The sequence below is a fragment of the Syngnathus leptorhynchus genome, chromosome 19 (genome assembly GCF_054491065.1).
Source record: "Syngnathus leptorhynchus isolate UIUO chromosome 19, UIUO_Slep, whole genome shotgun sequence".
Taxonomy (NCBI): Eukaryota; Metazoa; Chordata; class Actinopteri; order Syngnathiformes; family Syngnathidae; genus Syngnathus; species Syngnathus leptorhynchus.
In genome coordinates, this window is record NC_141213.1 from 7,394,969 (window position 1) to 7,414,686 (window position 19,718).

The 19,718-nt window shown below is 50.9% G+C and overlaps 2 protein-coding genes across 6 annotated transcripts in view; one reads left to right on the plus strand and one right to left on the minus strand.

The window, feature by feature from the left end:
• sulf1 (sulfatase 1) overlaps positions 1-15,835 on the plus strand; it is a 44,800-nt gene extending 28,965 nt beyond the window's left edge. For 4 of the 5 annotated variants that reach the window (XM_085939654.1, XM_085939652.1, XM_085939653.1 and 1 more), the window contains 17 exons: positions 1,892-2,156; positions 2,385-2,624; positions 2,743-2,894; positions 4,523-4,692; positions 6,839-6,989; positions 7,067-7,242; positions 7,305-7,433; positions 7,928-7,984; positions 8,933-9,059; positions 9,680-10,097; positions 10,187-10,530; positions 10,593-10,687; positions 10,787-10,861; positions 11,540-11,712; positions 11,795-11,937; positions 12,093-12,216; positions 14,123-15,835. In XM_085939654.1, coding sequence (XP_085795780.1) covers positions 1,979-2,156; positions 2,385-2,624; positions 2,743-2,894; positions 4,523-4,692; positions 6,839-6,989; positions 7,067-7,242; positions 7,305-7,433; positions 7,928-7,984; positions 8,933-9,059; positions 9,680-10,097; positions 10,187-10,530; positions 10,593-10,687; positions 10,787-10,861; positions 11,540-11,712; positions 11,795-11,937; positions 12,093-12,216; positions 14,123-15,174 — 3,804 coding nt within the window. In that variant the 5' untranslated portion in view covers positions 1,892-1,978 and the 3' untranslated portion in view covers positions 15,175-15,835. The remainder of the gene's footprint in view (positions 1-1,891; positions 2,157-2,384; positions 2,625-2,742; positions 2,895-4,522; positions 4,693-6,838; positions 6,990-7,066; positions 7,243-7,304; positions 7,434-7,927; positions 7,985-8,932; positions 9,060-9,679; positions 10,098-10,186; positions 10,531-10,592; positions 10,688-10,786; positions 10,862-11,539; positions 11,713-11,794; positions 11,938-12,092; positions 12,217-14,122) is intronic. The other variant, XM_085939656.1, reaches the window with a different exon arrangement.
• On the minus strand, positions 15,341-19,580 carry pcolce2b (procollagen C-endopeptidase enhancer 2b). The gene is made up of 9 exons (XM_085939660.1): positions 19,391-19,580; positions 19,212-19,320; positions 18,513-18,768; positions 17,870-17,994; positions 17,569-17,705; positions 17,334-17,497; positions 16,967-17,050; positions 16,274-16,441; positions 15,341-16,157 (listed from the first exon to the last, which is right to left on the minus strand). Exons 1-9 carry the CDS (start codon positions 19,468-19,470, stop codon positions 16,027-16,029), a joined length of 1,254 nt encoding a protein of 417 aa, XP_085795786.1. The 5' UTR covers positions 19,471-19,580; the 3' UTR covers positions 15,341-16,026.
• Between the last annotated feature and the right edge of the window lie 138 nt (positions 19,581-19,718).

Genomic DNA, 19,718 nt, shown 5'->3' on the forward strand with positions numbered 1-19,718 from the left:
TTTACTCGTGAAAGACGTCTCTACCAAATTTCATGTTGCAAAGTAAAACTGGCTCGGGGGCTGAATTTTGAAGCTGCTCATCTAGTGTTTTCTTTTTTATTGTCTACTTTAATGACAAAGAATTTCTGAAAATGACATCAAAGTTTTTTTTGGTGGATTCAGCCGCAAGTGTTTTTAATCCTATTTTTCGAGAGCTTTGTTATAAAGTGTGATTTACAAGGCAGCATGTAATGATTTCCTTCTTCACTAGAGAGGCGTTGTGTCCGCATGAGAACGCCATTTGAGTCGGAGGATCCCACCGAATCAATCCAGTGACCTAGTAGCACCATTAGCAAACATTGGCTGGGGTTCGTTAGCGCCGATAGACGCGCATGAGAGCAAGCGGAGCCGAAGATCGGGGGTGACGCGCAGTTGGAGCGGACGCCGCCCGGCAGCTGCGTGACCGCCGCTTGGCCCGTTCCGGACAGCGGAGCTATTGATAGCGTTTTAGCCGAGCGTATCGCTAACATGAGATTTGTGGCAAATTCCACAATGACCTTTCTTGTCCTCGCTTTAATTGGCGTCACGTGATTCTGGTGACGACCACTCGTGCATTTTCCTCCAGGCAACACATAGAGAGATCTGATTGGTTCTCACAGTATCCAAGAGAAATGGTACGAAATGAGTTAAGACACGTATTAAAATATAGAATTTAGGTTACAAATGTGGTTGGTTTAGTGGAGTCTCACAGTCATTTTTTCTTTTACGTTGAATGCCTGGCTGACAGTTGGTTTCAAGTTTTTCACAGTTTGACAGAAATAGACGTGACATTTCTTTTTTTGTGCAGAGTCATTGTTTCTGGGAAGCGTTGCAGTCAGACCCTCACCGCAGGAATACGTGTTTTATTGGGAGAAAGTCTCTTTTTGTGTGCGCGAGAGATTCAATGTGAGGTTGTGTGTTTGTCCACACGGCGCCAATGTTTGTACAGGGCTGTCACAATGACTGGCTCTGGCTGTCTCATCTGCAACGGCGAGCGCACAAAGTGCTCTTAAAGGGCCGATTATCGCACTTGTTGTCATATCGCCGGACGAGAAGCAGACGCAAGCAACAACCTGCGCCTTTCGTCACAAAGTGGATTTGTTGACGCATTTGGAAGACGTGACTACGGCCTGGGTGGATTACATCTGGCGCGGCGAAATTCATTTGCAATTTCACCCGGTGCCAAGCGTCATAACAATAACCATTTCAACTTCAAGGTCATCAATTTAATATGGCCCACAAATGACTTGAGAAGAATTGAAATGGGGCGGAGCCATCCAGCAGAACTTAACAAGGCTCAGGTAATGTCGAGATCATGAATTGTGAATAGAAAGCCGTTTGCCAAAAGCTATTTCTCTTGATGTGCAATCCAATTCTGGTCTTTTTATTAGGATGAATGTTTGGAAATGGTTCATTTTTATACTGGGCTTTGTTCTACGGGCGGGCTATAGGGCCCTTGACATGGCGAGCGGCTGCGAAGCGCCGCTGGTTATCTGTGATTGGCGACTGCGGCGGCGAGGTTAATGTGGCGGAACCCTCTCACTGCCCCCTAAATGCCTCAGCCTCCGCCTCCTCCCCTAGTGTGGTCTCATCCTCCCTACTGTGTCACGCTTGACTCATCGCGTGGGAGAAAGGAGGGGGGAGGGTTGAGTGATGGGCAGTAAGCGCTCCGCAATTGGCCCACGCAGGCGAGCGCTCGTAAGCCCGAGCGGCCAATGGCGCGGGCGGGCTCGGTAGGGATGGAGTCCTTTCCACGTGCGCCGCTTCGACGAGGGAACGCGATGTGAGCTGGTGATTGGAAGGGACAAGAGCGAGAGAGCGGCGGGCTCCTCTGTTTTTTTTCTGATTCTATTCTCTCGGTGCTTCTTCACAGTTGAGCACAGTCGGGCGCGACTGAGCGGCCCGGGCAGACCATCGACCCGACCAAGCGCTCCCCCCCAAACATCCATCCGGGACCACAATGCTGCCGCGGTGGCTGTCCTGCCTGGCCCTCCTCTCGTGTTTGGCCCGGGCTGCCGGGGTCTCGGCCTACGCCACCACCAGGGCCCAGAGCCTCAGGGGCCGCATCCAGAGGGACCGCCGCAACATCCGGCCCAACATCATCCTCATTATGACTGATGACCAGGATGTGGAACTAGGTAAGGTGGATGCAAAATCTCTGAATTTGCATATTTGGGCTGAATTTGGGCGGATTTGCTTCCTCACATGAAATATTAAACACGGCCCCCTCAAATGGCCATCTGTCCCATTATCTGTGCACATTGTAATAATGGAGAGAAAATGTCATCTGCAGCAGAAGGTTCACCGCCATTCTTCCAAAGGTCAGCTTTGACCCGGCCCCTCTCGTCCTCTTCTTCTCCCTCCAGGCTCTCTGCAGGTCATGAACAAAACCCGCAAGATCATGGAGGACGGCGGCACCTCCTTTACCAACGCCTTTGTCACCACGCCCATGTGCTGCCCGTCACGCTCCTCCATGCTGACGGGCAAGTACGTCCACAACCACAACACCTACACCAACAACGAGAACTGCTCGTCGCCCTCCTGGCAGGCTCAGCACGAGCCGCGCTCCTTTGCCGTCTACCTCAACAACACCGGCTACAGGACAGGTGGGCCTTTCATTTACACCCGTGGTTTAGTTGCTGCTCTTTTGGTTAGCACTCAATGCACCCGCCGTCATGCTTGAAATTTTTTTTTTTTATTCCCCTGGCTCTTGTCTTCTGCTAGCCTTTTTCGGCAAGTACCTCAACGAGTACAACGGCAGCTACATCCCGCCTGGGTGGCGCGAGTGGGTCGGACTCGTCAAAAATTCCCGCTTCTACAATTACACCGTCTGTCGGAACGGTTACAAGGAGAAACACGGCGCGAATTACGCCAAGGTATGTCTTCCCGTGAAATCCTGCAATAAAACTAGAGACAGTGGATCCCTCTCACGCAATTGTTTCCCAGAAAATGACAGGTTAGATCTCCTCCTTATAAACACAGACGCGGCTTCTCTTATCACATTGCTACGCAGGAATTCTGGTGGAATTAAAGGGGGTGACTTTATTATGACTCGCCAGGCATCAGACAGCAACATTTAGGCAGCCAAATGATAAGTCGGCGGGGGTGGGGAGAAACACCGCTTTGGGCTCAAGCTACATCAGGAATGCCTGGGTGGGAAGTCATAAAAACCTCTCGTACAGCAATTGGGTAGATTTTTCGTCACTTGACTATTCTTCTGACGGCTTTTTACTCGGAAACAGATTGCTCTTCTTTCTCTTGAAACAGGCTCGTTACTATCCGGCGCAATTGCTTTATTGTTTTTAATTGCTAGCTAACAGACTAGCACCTCTTGGAGGTAAATCGGTAGTTCTATCTTTAGTCTTTGTACTGTTAAGTACAGACTGTGAGTACTTTTGCTACCTCTGAAGGAATTTGGCCAGCAGCTGAACGAAGATGAACCCGCCGGCGGTCACTCCTGTCCGTTTTTGCGGCCGTCTGGCCTCCGTCTTTTCCTAAGAGCTGTCAGTGAGCGTTGGCGGTGGTGTGCCAACATCTTTCCACAATTGCCGGAGATTTATAGCATGTCAACCTTTCATGACGGAGGGAGGGACGGGCCAAACAAATGTTTGAACGGCGGCGGGAGGGAGGCACATGGGGTGTTTACAAGGATCCGACGTGGTCAGCAGTTTGTGGTTTTTCAAGCAAATGGACACTCTATTTCCTATTTGGTGAGGAAAAATAAAAAAGCGGACTCGCACCAGCACGACAAGCAGCCCAGCCCGTCCGTCTCCCTTTTAGACGCTGTTAGGACGTTCTTCAAACATTAGGATCTGATGAGAGTCTGGTGAACTCAGAAGCACCCTCAACCAGAATCTGGGAATTGGGGAAATACCTTTTGGTCTTTTAGCTCAGCGCTGTGCTAAATTAAACGAACAAATAGAACGACTCGTCTAGCCCCATTTTTATGAACCACGACTAAAATAGCTGGAGAGGAAATCTTCACAATATCGTAGAGAAGAAAACAGCTTTTCCAAAGTGACAGTGTGACTTGTCTAACATCCATGCACACCAATTGACATGTTTCAGGCACGTGCGGTGGCCGACGCCCATGCCCTGCCCTGCCCTGCAACAGCTCGGCTTATTCATAAAAGCCTATTTGTGACAATCTACCTTTTTCACCCCCCTCATTCTGAGCACGCGGCGTACGCGGCAGGCTCTTGGAAACTTGGCATATTGAAAAGCAGAAGACACTGTGTCCACAATAAAAGTTTTATTTATTTTTTTCCCAGAAAAAAACCCCAAACGAGTGAAAAAAAAAAACCAGCAGCAGACTGTTCGGCATCCGGCAGAGTCGCGTCCGAAAGTGCAGGGAAACCCGAGCGAGGGAACAACCCTTACTCTGTAACGTACGGACTCAGGCGGATTGCCAGCTGTTGACTCAACAGATCGGTGCCGGTGCTGGTGATCGTGTACTCGCTGAACCCGCTTCACAGCCTTCTCTTGCGTGCTTTTTCTCTTTCAGGACTACTTCACCGACCTGATCACCAACGACAGCATTAACTTCTTCCGCATGTCCAAGAAGATGTACCCGCACCGTCCGGTGATGATGGTCATCAGCCACGCGGCCCCCCACGGCCCGGAAGACTCGGCCCCGCAGTACGCCGAGTTTTTCCCCAATGCCTCTCAGCACATGTGAGTACTCCTCCATACAGTCCAAAAGCTACTATTTTCAGACAAATATACCTATTTTTGCGCTTTTTCAAAACAAGATGAGTCTAGTCATTGGTCCAAGGAAATGTCAGACCATTCAACTGAAAGTCAAAAGTCGAGCCTGGGCTGTCAGTGGAAGTCACAAAGAGTGCACTTGCAGGTTGCCGTGACAATCGTGAGTCTGGGCAGCTCACGTTGGCTCCCTTCGGGTCCCCGTAACACACTTTCCAAGCAAAAAGTTTTGTTGTGTTGTGACTTTCCCAGCGCCCCGCTTTCACCGTCACTTAGCCCACTTAACATTCCCTCCCTCCCTCCCTCCCGCCTGTTTGCTGTGTCGCTCCATTCATCCCCTCCCTCTGTTTCTTTCTTAGTTTTGTGCCCTCCCCTCCCTCACATGGGACTTCCTGACCCTGTCCATATCAATCAGTACTTTCTCTCTCCCCGTGCATCCCAGGGACCAGAGGAATGCATTGTGTAGTGTGGAGAACACCCTTTGTGGCAATATTCATTTATATTTAGGATGACCAAAGGGGATGTTTTGGTGGCGCTTACACATTGGAATGGATTTGCTTTTCACAGACTCCATCTTTAGTCGGTGCAGAGCAAAGCATAGTCGTGTCACGGTTCACAACCGTCACCGAGAAAAGTTCTTGTTGATTTGAAAAGAACTAAAAAAAAATAATAATACAAGTGCAATTGCTGTCACTAAGCAAGAAAAACACGACAGTGGTGTCTTGACAGAAGTGTGTATTTCTTTCCGTTTTTGTAAAAATATTAGAGTGCTATTTTTCTTATTAAAAAAAACACAAAAAAAACCATGACCAATATTTATGCTTATAACGACTTCTTTCCTATTAGACAGCGTTTCATAAAACTTTGATCTTCAATTCCATTGAAAGAGCCACACACGGTGAAGCCACAAAATTCTGGTCGTAAAAAATAATGTGCATATTCGTTTGTGTTGTGAGCGGTGTTGTCGTGGGAAGAAGCTCTCGCTGGCATTAGCCACCATTAAGCAGCCATAACTCTGACTGCATCAAGTGGCGAGGTGGCAGGAGTAGGCGTGGGCGGCGGCAGCGCCTCGTAAATCATAAGCGCAGTCTGTACTTTGGACAGCGACGCTTGCCGGGGATGTGTTTTATTAATGCGATTAACATTCCTGTAGGTTTAACCGCTGTGGATGTGATGTGGGTTTCCCGACAGTGTAAGAACATTGAGTATTGCTCAAGGGAATGTCAGTAAGGAGATATTTCTTCCAGAAGCGAGCCTTGGTGTTATCCAAGTACCTCGTGTGACCTCCGCAGCGCCCATTTCACCGGAGACAGGTGCCTTTTGTTGGGGCCCGGTCGGTCGGTCGACTGAAGAGTTCACGCTTGCTCACAAAAGCAACGCGGCTCTCCTAGCAGCTCCTCATTAAGGCTTCCGTGAGTGGAATGCGGCCCGTTCCATTTGCGGGGGAAATTGGTGCGGCGGCACTACCAGGAACATTTGGTCCATTAATTCCTGGAAGAAAAGCTTTTGCAAGTATCCAAAAGGTATCAAGGCACGTATTGTTTATCCTTAGCGAAGACCGGCTACTACTGCTGCTTTGTATTTGCAGTCTGACAGACTGAACGTGGTCTCGCGAGCCACGCAGACAGGTGAGAGCCGTCTGTCAGCAGTCCTCCTCGGAGCCAAGAGCGGTGCGGCGGTGCGGCTGCTGAGTCTGGTCTCTGTGCGAGAGGCCGGTCCCGGCCGGCCGGTGCGGGGCGCTGGCACTGCACTGGCACTGCACTGTCGAGACCTTTTCCCAGGGTGAACACAGGCGCTATTGACGCCTGTCAAGCGTGGCGGACGAGCGTGGCACCTGTTAGCCAGCCGCCACAGACGGCCTCTCACAGCCTTGCGTGCAAACATTGCTACAAGAGGGATCTTTCACAATATGCACATGGATTTTATAGCCACATTAGGCTTTGGAAACGTATACACATATAACATGCTGGAGTCATAGAGGATAAACAATAACCCTGTGAGCATTGTTGCTATATTATCAGTCTACGCGTGTTGCGACACCATTTGTGTTTAAATGAATTTGAATTTGTTTTTGGTCTTAACTCACTCACTCACTCACCGGTCGGTTTCCCACCAGCACGCCCAGTTACAACTACGCCCCCAACATGGACAAGCACTGGATCATGCAGTACACGGGCCCCATGAAGCCCATCCACATGGAGTTCACCAATTTCCTCCACCGCAAGCGGCTGCAGACCCTCATGTCGGTCGACGACTCCGTACAAAAGGTACCTGCCGCTGATACAGCATTTTTTTTTTCACTTATTCTGTCGCTCTTTTCTCACACTCTCACATTGTGCCGCAGGTTTACGACATGCTGGAGGAGACGGGCGAGCTGGACAACACGTACGTCATCTACACCGCCGACCACGGCTACCACATCGGTCAGTTCGGGCTGGTCAAGGGCAAGTCCATGCCGTACGACTTTGACATTCGCGTGCCGTTCTTCCTGAGAGGGCCCAACGTGGAGCCCGGCGCAGTGTAAGGCAACCGCTGGCTGGGAACAATCGACGCCATTGTTTTTGAACACTGTTGTATTTTAGAAATCCTCACCTGGTGCTCAATATCGACCTCGCGCCGACCATCCTCCACATCGCCGGACTAGACACGCCCCCGGACATGGACGGAAAGTCCATCCTTAAGCTGCTGGAGCAGGAAAGGACCGGCAATAGGTTGGTGTGGACAGAAGGAATATTAGTAGCTAACGTTCAAAATGCGGTGCGTCAGCACCCTCCAGTGGTCTGCAAAAAAGTCCGGTTGTAATTGCCGTATTTTAATCTTTGACATTGGTTTTATTTTGTCCAAAAATGACCCCCGCTGCCGCCCGTGGCTGCTTTGCGTCAGCCAATTGGAAGCTCGGCGAGAGACGTGCTTGAGGTCGCTCCGCTGCAATTTATTGTTTTTCTCCACACCGCAAGGGGAGGGCCGAGTGGAAACTGCGGAGTTTAGTTTGTGGCATGATGGAAAACAAACAAACAAAAGCCAGATGAAAAAAACAAAAAAGTTGACAGTATCACAAGCATATTTCAGCTTTTAATTGGTCCAAACCCAAATGACGGTGAATGGTTTTAGCTTCAGCTTTGTGAATGATTGTAATAATTGAGTATTTGTAAGCGGCATGCCTTCCATTCCCCCGGCCTTACTATCCGCTTCTTTGTTTTCCTAGATTCAAACCCAACCGGAAACCCAAAGTCTGGAGGGACACATTCCTTGTGGAGCGAGGGTAAACCGGAGCTTTTTCTTCCTTTTTCACCACATCCATATCATCCAAGCACTTCTGTGAACCTCCAATGTGGTTTTCCAGGTGATGTGTGATCTGACAGACGGTTTCGAAAGTCTGTGAGGGGTCAAGCAAGACTTTTTTTTTTTTTTAGGCTAGAAGTACAAAATCTATCAAACTCGCAGTGTTCTTTCGAAACTGGAGCGGCCAGAGTTCATACGATTTATTATCCTTTATTATTACAGCGAAAATGGCCCATAACTGAGAAATTTGATTTGTTTACGAACTGCACTCTAGACAAGACAACCTCCCACAAACACATTAGGTGGAAAAAGGCGGCACGAGCTGACGTCTTCATTCTCCTAATATCTTTTTTTGCCCCAAATTGCCTGCTCTGGTCTGGCCTGGCCTGGCCTGGCCTGGCTCTGGCTTGGCTCTGGCTTTGTTTTTTTCCACTCGTTTACCAGCAAAACATCTGCCGGCGCACACACTTTGGCTCGTTTGGCAGCGGCCCTGGCTTTTCCCTCGCCCGGTGTTTCTGACTTGACCAACTGTTGGCGAGGTACGCGTAGAGAATAGACTGACCTTCCTAATTGAGTTATCAGCGGCAAGACGGCTGTTGAAGGACGCCGTGCCGAGCCTTGGCGTCACACCCCCAAGCGCTCCAGATGGCCATCGCAAAGGGGCAGCTTATTCACTTGCTCATGTGTTGCCGTCACTCTGTCTGTGGCTTGCGCGTGAGGCCCGAGTTGGCAACGGGAGAGGAGGAAGGGGTGTGAGAAGAGGGGGAGGAAAGTTTGGTTGGCATGGGCCGGCCCGAGCGGTGCCTCAGCCAGGTCTCGTGGCGGCGGCTGCGGGGCCGATGCCAAGCCGAGGTCAAAGCTGTGGAGAAATGTCGATTATTTGTTAAATGAGCTCGACCCGGGATGACGAGGTTCTCGCCGCTTACAGGAAGATCCTGAGGAAGAAGGACGACTCGGCCAGCACCCAGCACACCAACAGCCTGCCCAAGTACATGAAAGTGAAGGAGACGTGCCAGCAAGCCGAGTTCCAGACGCCGTGCGAGCAGCCGGGACAGGTACCAAATCAAATCTTGTTTCATGTAGGTTTGTGGAGTACAAGATAAGGATTGGGTCTTGAAGCAAAAGTATACATGATTTGACTTCCAACAACTTTACGGCAACTGTGTGAGGTCAACGTGGTCCAGCTCACCCTTCCCTCCCTCCCTCCACTCCTCTTCCCGTTTGTTTGCTCTCCTGAACCTCCGGCGTGAAGGTTCGGTGGAAGCGTAAAACAAAACAGATTGTTTTCATCCTGGGCTCGTTCTTTCGTTGGACCCCCGAGCGCCGGCCGTTCTGCTCTTCCAAGAGGAATGTGTATGTGCGCCCTCGTTCCCACACTACAGATGTCTCTCTTCCACTTGCCACTTTTTTTTTTTTACTTAATTCCTCCGCTGAACTGACTTCATCACGCCCTTAGAGAAAGACAGAGGATGTGCGAGAGAAAGGGCGTCGGTGTGTAATTATACGCTGACGCATTTTGGAGCGGACCCGACCGGCGAGTGCGATCGGCATGCGAAAACAAAATTAAAAAAAAAAGAAGCGGGGACTCCCCTGACACATCCGATTCATTTTGTGCGGTCGTGATGTTTGACGAGCGCCAGGAGATGAGCTCATTCCTTCTGACGCGTCCATCTAGAAGTGGCACTGCGTGGAGGAGATGACGGGCAAGTGGAGGATCCAGAAATGCAAGGGCGGCTCCAAGGAGGGCGGCTCCAAGGAGGGCGGCTCCAAGGAGGGCGGCTCCAAGGAGGGCGGCTCCAAGGAGGGCGGCTCCAAGGAGGGCGGCTCCAAGGAGGTCGGCTCCAAGGAGGTCGGCTCCAAGGAGGTCGGCTCCAAGGAGGTCGGCTCCAAGGAGGTCGGCTCCAAGGAGGTCGGCTCCAAGGAGGTCGGCTCCAAGGAGGTCGGCTCCAAGGAGGTCCCCCGCAAGAGGGCCCGCAGCCTGAGGCCCCGCAGCAGCTACGACGCCCAGGAGAGGGGCTGCCACTGCTCCGACGCGCTCTACAAGGCCTCCAGGTTGGAACGGCGCTCACACCGCCAGACTTCCCCCGGACAACGTGAGTGCAAATCAGAAAATTGGCCACCGCTTCAAAGTCAGCAACCAATCAAACGAGCGAGCGTAAGTCGTTTGCGGATGTTTTGCCAGGTTATCGGCCGCGTTTCGTCCACACGCGGCCCGCCAGGTCTCTCTCGGTGGAATTCGAGGGGCAGATCTACGACGTGGACCTGCAGGCCGACGACCGGAGCGCCGTACGCCGCCGCGCCCTCACCAAGCGCCACCACGCGCCCGAGGACGAGACGGACTCGGGTTCGGACGACGGCTCCGAGGAGATGCTGGCGGACGACACCAACGCGGTCGTCGGGTACCCTAAGTCCCTGAAGGTCACCCACAAGTGTTACATCCTGATGAACGACTCGGTCCACTGCGAGAGGGAAATCTACCAGTCCTCCAGAGCCTGGAAAGACCACAAGAGCTACGTGGACCAAGAGGTGCGTTCAAAGCGCCCTTAAAATGTACCGTGCGGACATTTCACAACGCAAAATGTCGGCAGATCGAAGCCCTTCAAGACAAAATCAAAAATCTACGGGAAGTCCGAGGCCATCTGAAGAGGACGCGGCCAGATGAATGTGACTGCGGAAAGAAAAGGTAGGAGTGTTGTTTACGTTATGATATGGATGTTGAAGTGGAATTATTGACTGACTGTTAGCGCCGCTGTAGTCAGACTGTGTGTTTGTGTCTCTCCAGCAGTTTTTACAGCAAAGGGGAGAGAAGCAAGGCCGAGAGGTTGAAGCATAGGAGTGATCAGCTGCATCCCTTTAGGTGAGTGAGGCGAGCGTCGCGCTTTTAAACCTTGCCTGCCTGCTTGCCCCTGGTTTGGATTCCTCAGTTTTGAAACCCCATTTGTCTTCAACTTGATTCAAGTGGCTTTAAAAAGTCTCAACTTTGTCCTAATTTCCAATTTGGATTACTGTCAAGATAGGCAGCCTCTAAACACAGCTATTTTTTTTTTTTTTTTTACTAGCAGGAAAACAGATGACTTTGTAAGCAGAAACATTTATGAGGCCACATTTGTGTCTGCTACAAGCAGCAAAAAAATGACAAGCAACGGGAGAAGGAAAGCGTAATCAAATCAGGAAAAATCCAAATCACGTCTCATGTTGGCAACTATTAAATTTGTCGACAAGCCTATCATCTAGACCCTTGTTTTGTTTTGTTAGCATTATGAGAAATCAAAATCCTATTGCGTCTGGAAGTGATCAGGTTGCATGCAAAGACGTGATGATTCACCCAAAATCTTGCAACAGACACAAAGCAGCTGTTGTGAAGTCAGTCGCTAGGCTGGAATGAGAATGGACCACGCGTCACCAAAGGTGGAAAAAAGTAGAAGCAATCCATACGACTTTGCACGTCATCATAGACACGCCGACGTTTAGCATTGATATCATTGTGAGGCCGCAGCCATGTGACAGAGCGCGTGGTTTGGTTTTTGCCTCCCAGGGAGTCGGCGCACGATCCGGACGGCAAGACGCAACTGTACAACGAGATCCGCCGGCGCAAAAAGGAGCGCAAGGAGAAGAAGCGTCTGAAGAAGGGCGACGACTGCAGCCTGCCGGGCCTCACCTGCTTCACGCACAACGACGACCACTGGCAGACCGCCCCCTTCTGGACACGTACGTCACGTCACGTCTGTCTTTTACGGGCAATTCCGCTCAAATAGGGTTTCTCCAAATGGTGTCAACATTTTTGCTACAGTGGGCGGCTTCTGCGCGTGCACCAGCTCCAACAACAACACCTACTGGTGCCTGAGGACCATCAACGAGACGCACAACACACTCTTCTGCGAGTTCTCCACTGGCTTCCTGGAGTATTTTGACCTCAACAGCGATCCCTACCAGGTGGGATTGTCAAACGGTCAATGAAAGCACAAATGATGAAATGATGCAAAAGAAAAAGCGCCCAACACCATGGCAATAGAGGGGCAGAACGGGACTCACTCACAAATGCTCCTATTTAGCCAAATACCAACTAAACCAGCCTCTGTCGTTGTCAGCTGACCAACGGCGTGTACGAGGTGGATCGCGACGTGTTGAACTCTCTTCACGGCCAACTGATGGAGATGAGGAGCTGCCAGGGCTACAAGCAGTGCAACCCCAGACCCAAAGGCTCGGACGCGGGTACGTCGGCGCACGCGCACGCACGCACGCACGCACGCTCCTTATGATGACACTTGACCCCGCCCGCGTCAAGAGAAAAGGGCCAACGCACGTATCGGCATGGCGCATGATTGTACTGGGAATGATGAGCGACCAACGCCAACGTAGCCAAACGGTGGTCACGGAGATGCTCGTGAATGTGTGATGTGATGTTTGATTTGACTCGCGCGCGCACACACACCCGACCTTCTTCTTCTTCCTCCTCCTCTTCTTTGTGTGCCTGACTGAAGTGGTGTCGAACATAAGTGAGTTCATGAGTTGAAGTCAACCATCCAGCTAAACCAAGAGAATGACACTTTATGGAATGTCAGCAAGCACATAACTTGGCCTCGAGAGCTTCTGTTGGCTTCATGCCAAACGCCATAGGCGTGCTAACAATACTTGCATCTATAATGATGGTTATTATATGCATTTGAACACAAACAGGCCTGACATCTTTTTCCTCTGCAAAGAACCAGATTTACTGTGTTTTACTGCCCCCTGGTGGCCAAGGTGGGCACCAGAAGGAAGAGCAGCGGCTAAACATAATTCCCTTCCTTCTTTTGCCGCACGCACGATCAGCTTTGGTTCAGTGTGAAAGAATCTTTTTCCCCATCTTTTAGGCGTTTCCTTTGAATCAGATGATTAACAATGGATTGCTTTTATGTTCCTGATCAGGGGGTAAAGATGGAGGCAGCTTTGAGCCACACAGGTATCCACATATTTGTTTTTCATTTCCATGGCTTTTTGATTTTTTTGCCTCTTCTTCGGTCACGTTAACACCTGCATGGGCCCCTCCTTTGCACTAATCCATCCATGACGTTTGCCAGTCTGCATGGGGAAGGCGCTAACATTTGACGCGAGCCGGCCCGAATATTCCCCCCCTGTTGACGCAGCTTCGTTTGTCAGGTCGGGTTGCGGTCGTTTTCTTTACAGCGCGGCGAGCACTCTCGACCTCTTTTTGGAAACGCATGATCACAGTCTGTGTCGGCCATTCTAGTGCACGTCCACGACATGCATGACATCATACATTCATTACCTTCGGGGATAGTTTGACAAATGAACATACTTTATGTAACAAAGTATTGGACTCCACAGTGTGCTTATTCCAGCTTACTCTGGGAACGCTCAAACGTTTGCTTAACCGGGAAACTAAAAAGGAAAAAACAAACACACGACGCACTCATGTTAACTTGCCCTGGACGATTCAAATATTACATTCCAGAGTTCTTGCAGCTTGCACGCTGCTCTGACGTGAAATCAGTCAGGTCATGAGAAAAAAAATAAACATTTGTGACCTTAAGCATTGTAAGAGCTCCGCAGTCTCCACTTGGCTGACGGAACAGCTTCGAGGCTGGAGAAGCAAAGGGAAATGTCAAACTATTCCATCAATGTCCACCATCATCGTCATGATCATCTCATCTCATCCGTGACGAGAATCTCAATTTGACGTGTGTTTGTCGCTTACCAGGCGACAGCAGCACGGAAAGCGCTCAAAGAGGAGACCGATCCTTTCCTTCCTGTGAGTCGACTAGTCACACGGGTCTCACGACAACACACGCAAAACAAAACACGTGTTTATTTAGCATCCCAGGAAGCATTCATTTTTTTGCTTTCTATTTTGCATTCTGCTGCTGGTGCTTTATTTGCAGATTTCTTTGGCTTTTTGGTTTTGATTCCAGGTTGCAGAGCGAGCGCGCTTCTTTTCACTTCCCATGTGTGGCTTTGTTTTTGCGGCGGATTGTCGTCGCAACGTTTCCTCTGCGCTTCTCGGCGGCGGCATGCGTTTGCACTGCTTGACCGAATGCATGACGCTGGATGGAGCTGCATCCTCCCGGTTCTGTCCCTCTCATATAGATCCTGAAATGTCTTTGCATTCCTCCTTCAGGGCACTCTGGGACGGACGACAGGGTTAAACTGCCCAACCTGACGGACGAGGACGTCAACTGGCAGGGACTGGAGGATCTGTATAGCGTCAACGAAAGCCTTTACGACCAGAGGCCCAACTACAGCCCGGGAGCGGACGACTGGGCCAACTTCCGCAAGGACGTGGACCGCCTCCTGCAACCGCCCGTTCTTTTTAACCAATCCCGCCCCACGCTGGACGACGAGCTGGGCTCTGGGGGCGCGGGCAGCGGAGAGGAGGCTGGGGATGTCTGGCCAGGCCAGGACGTCTGGTTTCGGAGAGACCTTCCCAGGGTCGTCACGCTCAGCCCTACGCCGTCACTAGAGAACAAACCAGATCCCGTTGTCAACGACTTACCCGAGAGGAACCTAGTCCAATCCCAGGGGGACACCTTACCCACTTCCATCCTATTGGCGATACCCGAGCCAAATCCCGTCATCGACGACCCGTTGAAGAGGCAGCGGGAGACGGGGCGGCGACCCCAGTGCGTTACTCCGGGGGGCGTGGTCATTCCCGGCCCCAGCTCGACGCCAGCATCCTCCCCGCCAAAGAAACAGAACCCCGTTCTCAACGACCTTACCGAGAGGCAGACAGACTCGCTCCGGGCGCCGAGGTCGTGGCCCCAGGTTGTCACGCCGACGCCCTCGTCTGCTCCCACGCTTGACGAGAAACCAGATCCTGTGGCCAAGAGGCAAAGGGAGCGGCCTCGGGTTCCGGTGCCCCAGCTGGAGGAGCTGGACGGGGACATGTTTAGCGGTGAGGGCCCGAGCGAGCTGAACACACGGCACGACGCTATCCTGGGTGCTCACGACACCCGAGAACTCCACCCCACCCATGTGGACGCCACTAACGACGAGGGTGACATTTTCCAGGACCAAGGCTTCCTCCCTCTGCGGCCCAACGCGAGGTCCGGCACTCCCGGAAGCCCCCGAGACCGGCCCGGCCCGCCGAGTCGGGGCGCCGCAGCGCCGCCCCTCGCGTTGGTTTTGGAGGGCAGCGGCTCTCTGCCTCAAGCAAGTGATCCGCAACTCTGACCAGACACATGACTGACACGTCAGTCATTCAGACTTGCATAATGACTTTCAAAGGTATTTTTTTACATTATCATTAAATTTATTATTAGCTGACAGTGTTATGATTTCTTTCAAGAAAAAAAATTATATATATATATATATATATATATTTAGATAAAAGCCTTAATGCAGCTAAGTGTTGGGATTGAAATGGAATAATTCCATGCATTTTGTTTTTAAGGAGTGTGAGTGCGTGGAAAAAAAACAACGCTCCCCAATGCACTTTGGAACTTTTTTAAATGATTTCCCTTTTTTTGAAATATGTCGGATGCTACGGTACAAGCGATTTTTGTTGTTGTTGTTGTTGTTGTTGGTTTGTTTTCCACTGGTTTAGCTCATAAAATGTTGACATATTTACATTGTAAACACATTTAAACACTTGAAATTGTGTGAGCGTGTGTACGTACGTGTGTGCGTGTGTGTGTGGGGGGGTTTGGAAGATTCATGTCCCATTAGTCCTAAATAATAACAATCAAAATGGATTTTCAGACCCTAATTTCAATCAGTGACATTCATTTTTGCACATTGGTTTGGATTGTAAGGCGCGGTGCGTGCGTGCGCCCGAGCGGGCAGATGCTGGTTGCTGGAAAGCCATGACAATAAAAAAACTCTCAACCATCCATCCCAGCATTGTTTGTTAAAGCATCACTTTTTGTCACATCGTGGAGGTCATTGTGCTGACTAAGCTCCTGGTAAATACTTTCATACTTGAACTCCAGTTTTAAAAAAGCATTTATATTAACTCTTGATTTCATTGAAAGAAGTCATTTGCTCAGGTAGCTAGCCATAGTTTTACGTGGCCCCGCCCGGCCCTCAGCAGCGCTTGTTCTTCAGGACGCCGAGATCCTTTTGGTTCTTGGTCTTGAAGGCCATCACGAAGTGCTGGGGGCTCACCTTGCCGCGGCCCTCCTCGTCCACGTGGCCCATGAAGACGTAGTTCAAGCCTGGTGAGGTCACACACACAGAGCCTGAATGCGGCGGCGGCGGAACGACGGAGGGGAGGGGAGGAAGCCACGCGTGAGAATGTGCGCCACTTCCACGCAGGTACGGTGGTCCTCACCTCTCCTGACCAATGGGCACTTCTTGCACAGGATGACAATCTTGGTGCTCATGGTCTTCCCCGCCTGCTGAATGGCCAGGTTGCCTTCTTTGTACACGTTAATGATGGACACAGTGGCGTGGACGCTGCCGCCACGCGCCACTGCCGAAATGACCGTGCCGCTAATCACTGTCACAGACAGCAGATGAAAGAAGACAAATTGTGACGTCACAACTGGCTGGCTGCCTCACTCAAAGATAGATGTATTTTCTTTCACCGATTTCACACTCGATTGGCAGGCAGGTACGGCATAGCCTCAACTATTTGACCACAAGCAATTTCAGAAGTACTACATTTTCCAGAATTACGCCTATAATATTTTGGGTTTCCACCCGAGCCTGAGGTGCCCACACCAAACACGGCGCCGATGCCGCTCCTCCTCTTTTTAGGACTGCCAAGCAAACCAAGTCATGCGGTAAACATCCCGCAGAGGTAAACACCGGCGGGTGAATACTCGTCATTTATGGAGGCTTAACGCCACAGGAGCGCTTTCACTGTATCCGTACTGTACGCTGGTCTGGCCTTGCCTTGCCTTGCCTGGCCTCCCTCTCAAGGACGCCTTTGAGGCGCCTATCTAGAGGCACTTGACTTCAAGAACCGAATAATTGTCAATAAACGTTTGAAATAGAAAGGATCAATTGCAGACAGCCTCACCAAAGTTGCTGGAGCAAAAGTTGCTCTCCAGTGTGCCTCGTCTTTTGCACTTCTGCCGGCACAAGGCCGCCGAATACGTGAGTGCTGCAAACAAATGCGCGTGTCAATAATACGTAGCAATACATTTTCCTGAGCAAGATATCAATTTGTCTGTTGCAGAAATGGCCATGGCGTATGCCCCCTTTTAAGGCACACCGATACAATAGCTTAGGATGAGCCCCGTTTTGACTTTCCGCCAATATTGATCATGATTAGCCGAGCGCACGCAATACCCTAATGGCAAACTAACAAGGTTACATGAGCGGAGGGGGAAAAAAGAGCGTCGTCGTCATATCCGCCGAGATGTAGGATGAATGTTGCTACCTACGTATGGGCCTGCTCGTGACCGGCTGTGTGCTTGTGGGCGGCGGCGGCGTGGTGACAGAGAACTTCTTGGGCCGGAACTTGTAGTGGGCGATGAAGCCGTCGGCGGTCAGGCTGAGATCTGACAGGAACTGGACGAGGAGCCGGTTCTCCTTGGACAACACGGGTCTGCCGAGCCGTACGACACGCTGGGATGAGACGGGTCGCGACAGAACGAGCGAGGGAGGCGTGTGACCTACGCCGGGGGGCTGTCTCCGCAGTACTTCCCGATCCTCCTGGCGTCGTTGATCTCGCCGCCGTTGAAAATGGACACGTGGTCGTAGCGGCAGTAGTTATCACGCTCCACGTCGAACTTCTCGAACTTGACTTCGATGATCTGCGAGCGAGGGGGGTGGGTGGGGGAAACGGGAGTCTTCCATCATGCGGCCGCTTCAAACACCATGATTAAAGGGTACCAGTGCAGTTTGTGGGATGACGCAAAACCATCTCACATTCCAGCCTCTCAAAAAAGGCTTGTGATGATTTTGTTTAGCTCTTTACCTGGTTCTTTGGTGCCACTATGTGCCAGGAGCAGGTGACACCGGCTGGGTAGTCCCTGTCGGGCCAGTTGGGAGTTTTGAAGGTTCCGGAAGGTTTGTCCAGTCTGCCCCCACAGTACTGATCCCCTGTTGAGACATTGTTACTTATGGGACTATGTCAAAGGACTTGGACAGATCTTAGTATCCCACGTCACATGAATGCTATGCTCTGCTATGCTACGCTATCAGCACTACGTGGACCCCGGAGTCCCACTTCCACAGACGTCCTTGACACCAATGACTTTCTTACAAAGTGACATCTTAGGAAACTGGAGACAGAGCAGCAAAGCCTTTCGTGTATTGTTCACTTGCTCAATAAGAAGCTACAAAACATGTTGGAAAACAAACTAGTCATAAGTGAGTGAGCCCCGCGATGGTGTTTTGTCGTACGGCAGGCAACATGTTCCAGCCAAGCCAGCTGCCTGTCCTACACTTGCTCTGGCAATTAAAATTCCTCTTGAAGAGCAAAGCAGACCAAGCCAGCCTGCAGAAAGGAAAAGGCTGTCTGACCATGTGTTGTTCTTTGCCCCCGGGGGGTAAATGCCAGCAAAATTTCACATCCGGCCGGCTTAGAGAAGATGTTTTCCAACAAGGGGGGGGGCTACCTCTCTCGTGCGGCTGCGCGGCGGAGAAAACGGACAGGAAGCCGCTGCCGGCTGTGTTGGCGTCCGACACCATCTGCAGCGTCATCTTGTTGCCGCTGGAAACCAGCGCCCCCGGTTTGAACGTGCCGCAGAAACGTCCCAGTCGCTGCCCGTTGACGTGACCGCTGTACACGTCCACGTAGTCGTAGCGACACAGACTGTCGTTCTCCAAGTCGAGGGAGCGGAACGACAGCACCACCACTTTGCCCTCCGGGACCTACAGGGGGCAGTGTGGGTGACAGGGGACAATTGTTATATACACAGTGGGCTGGGATGTGAAATTTCAAAACGACCGAGATCGTGAAATGAAGTTGTTGATCGGGAATGTGAAAAATACCATGTATTGCCTTCGCGTATCTTAGTGACAAACTACGCCACTCGGGCTACCTTGGTTGTCAGAGCTTTGTCATCTCTTATGTGATTCACTGCTACTACGTATCTTTCTTTTCAGTTCTTTGTCAATTCTGATTGGAAAGCACACGCTAATAATTAGAGTACAATTTGAATCCATAGAAATAGATGAATAGATCAATCAATCAATTGCTTGCTTGCTTGCTTGCTTGCTTGCTTGCTTGCTTGCTTGCTTGCTTGCTTGCTTGCTTGCTTGCTTGCTTGCTTGCTTGCTTGCTTGCTTGCTTGCTTGCTTGCTTGCTTGCTTACTGTGATCCTCCACACGCATTTAGTATTTGGGGGGTAAACTCCTGGGTACCCCTGACTCCCGATTATTCCAGATTGTCCAGTGATGTTTCCTCCACATGTAAAAGAGGGCCTAGGGGAAACAAAAGCAGAAGACGTACACAATCTGCTCAATAGTGAAGAAAGGCATGCACTCAGTTTACCTTCTCTCGGACTGCCCGTTACAGACTTGGGCGAGGAGGGCGAGACACCACGCGCAAACCAGCCCGGACACTCTCCACATTGTCGGTCAGACTGGAGCGGAGCGGAGCGGGGCGGTCTGCTCGCCTGCCTGCTGCTCCAAAGTAAAGTGGAAGTTCCCGCAGCAGCAGTCTGGAAAAGATGAATGCACCGTTTGTCTCGATGGAGGAGGAGGAGGAGGAGGGGAGAAGAGGAGGGAGAAGGAGGACTTTTTTTTTTCCTACCAAAACATTATTTATCATATGCACATTATATGGAACATTAACAGTATGCACACAAGAATATAAATAT

Excerpts from the sequence above, each read along its gene's own strand:
- pcolce2b (XM_085939660.1), bottom strand. The coding sequence starts at position 19,470 with ATGTGGAGAGTGTCCGGGCTGGTTTGCGCGTGGTGTCTCGCCCTCCTC. Across the intron at positions 19,321-19,390 it reads AACGGGCAGTCCGAGAGAAG|GCCCTCTTTTACATGTGGAG; the intron begins GTAAACTGAGTG and ends TGTTTCCCCTAG. Across the intron at positions 16,158-16,273 it reads GTGCCCATTGGTCAGGAGAG|GCTTGAACTACGTCTTCATG; the intron begins GTGAGGACCACC and ends TGACCTCACCAG.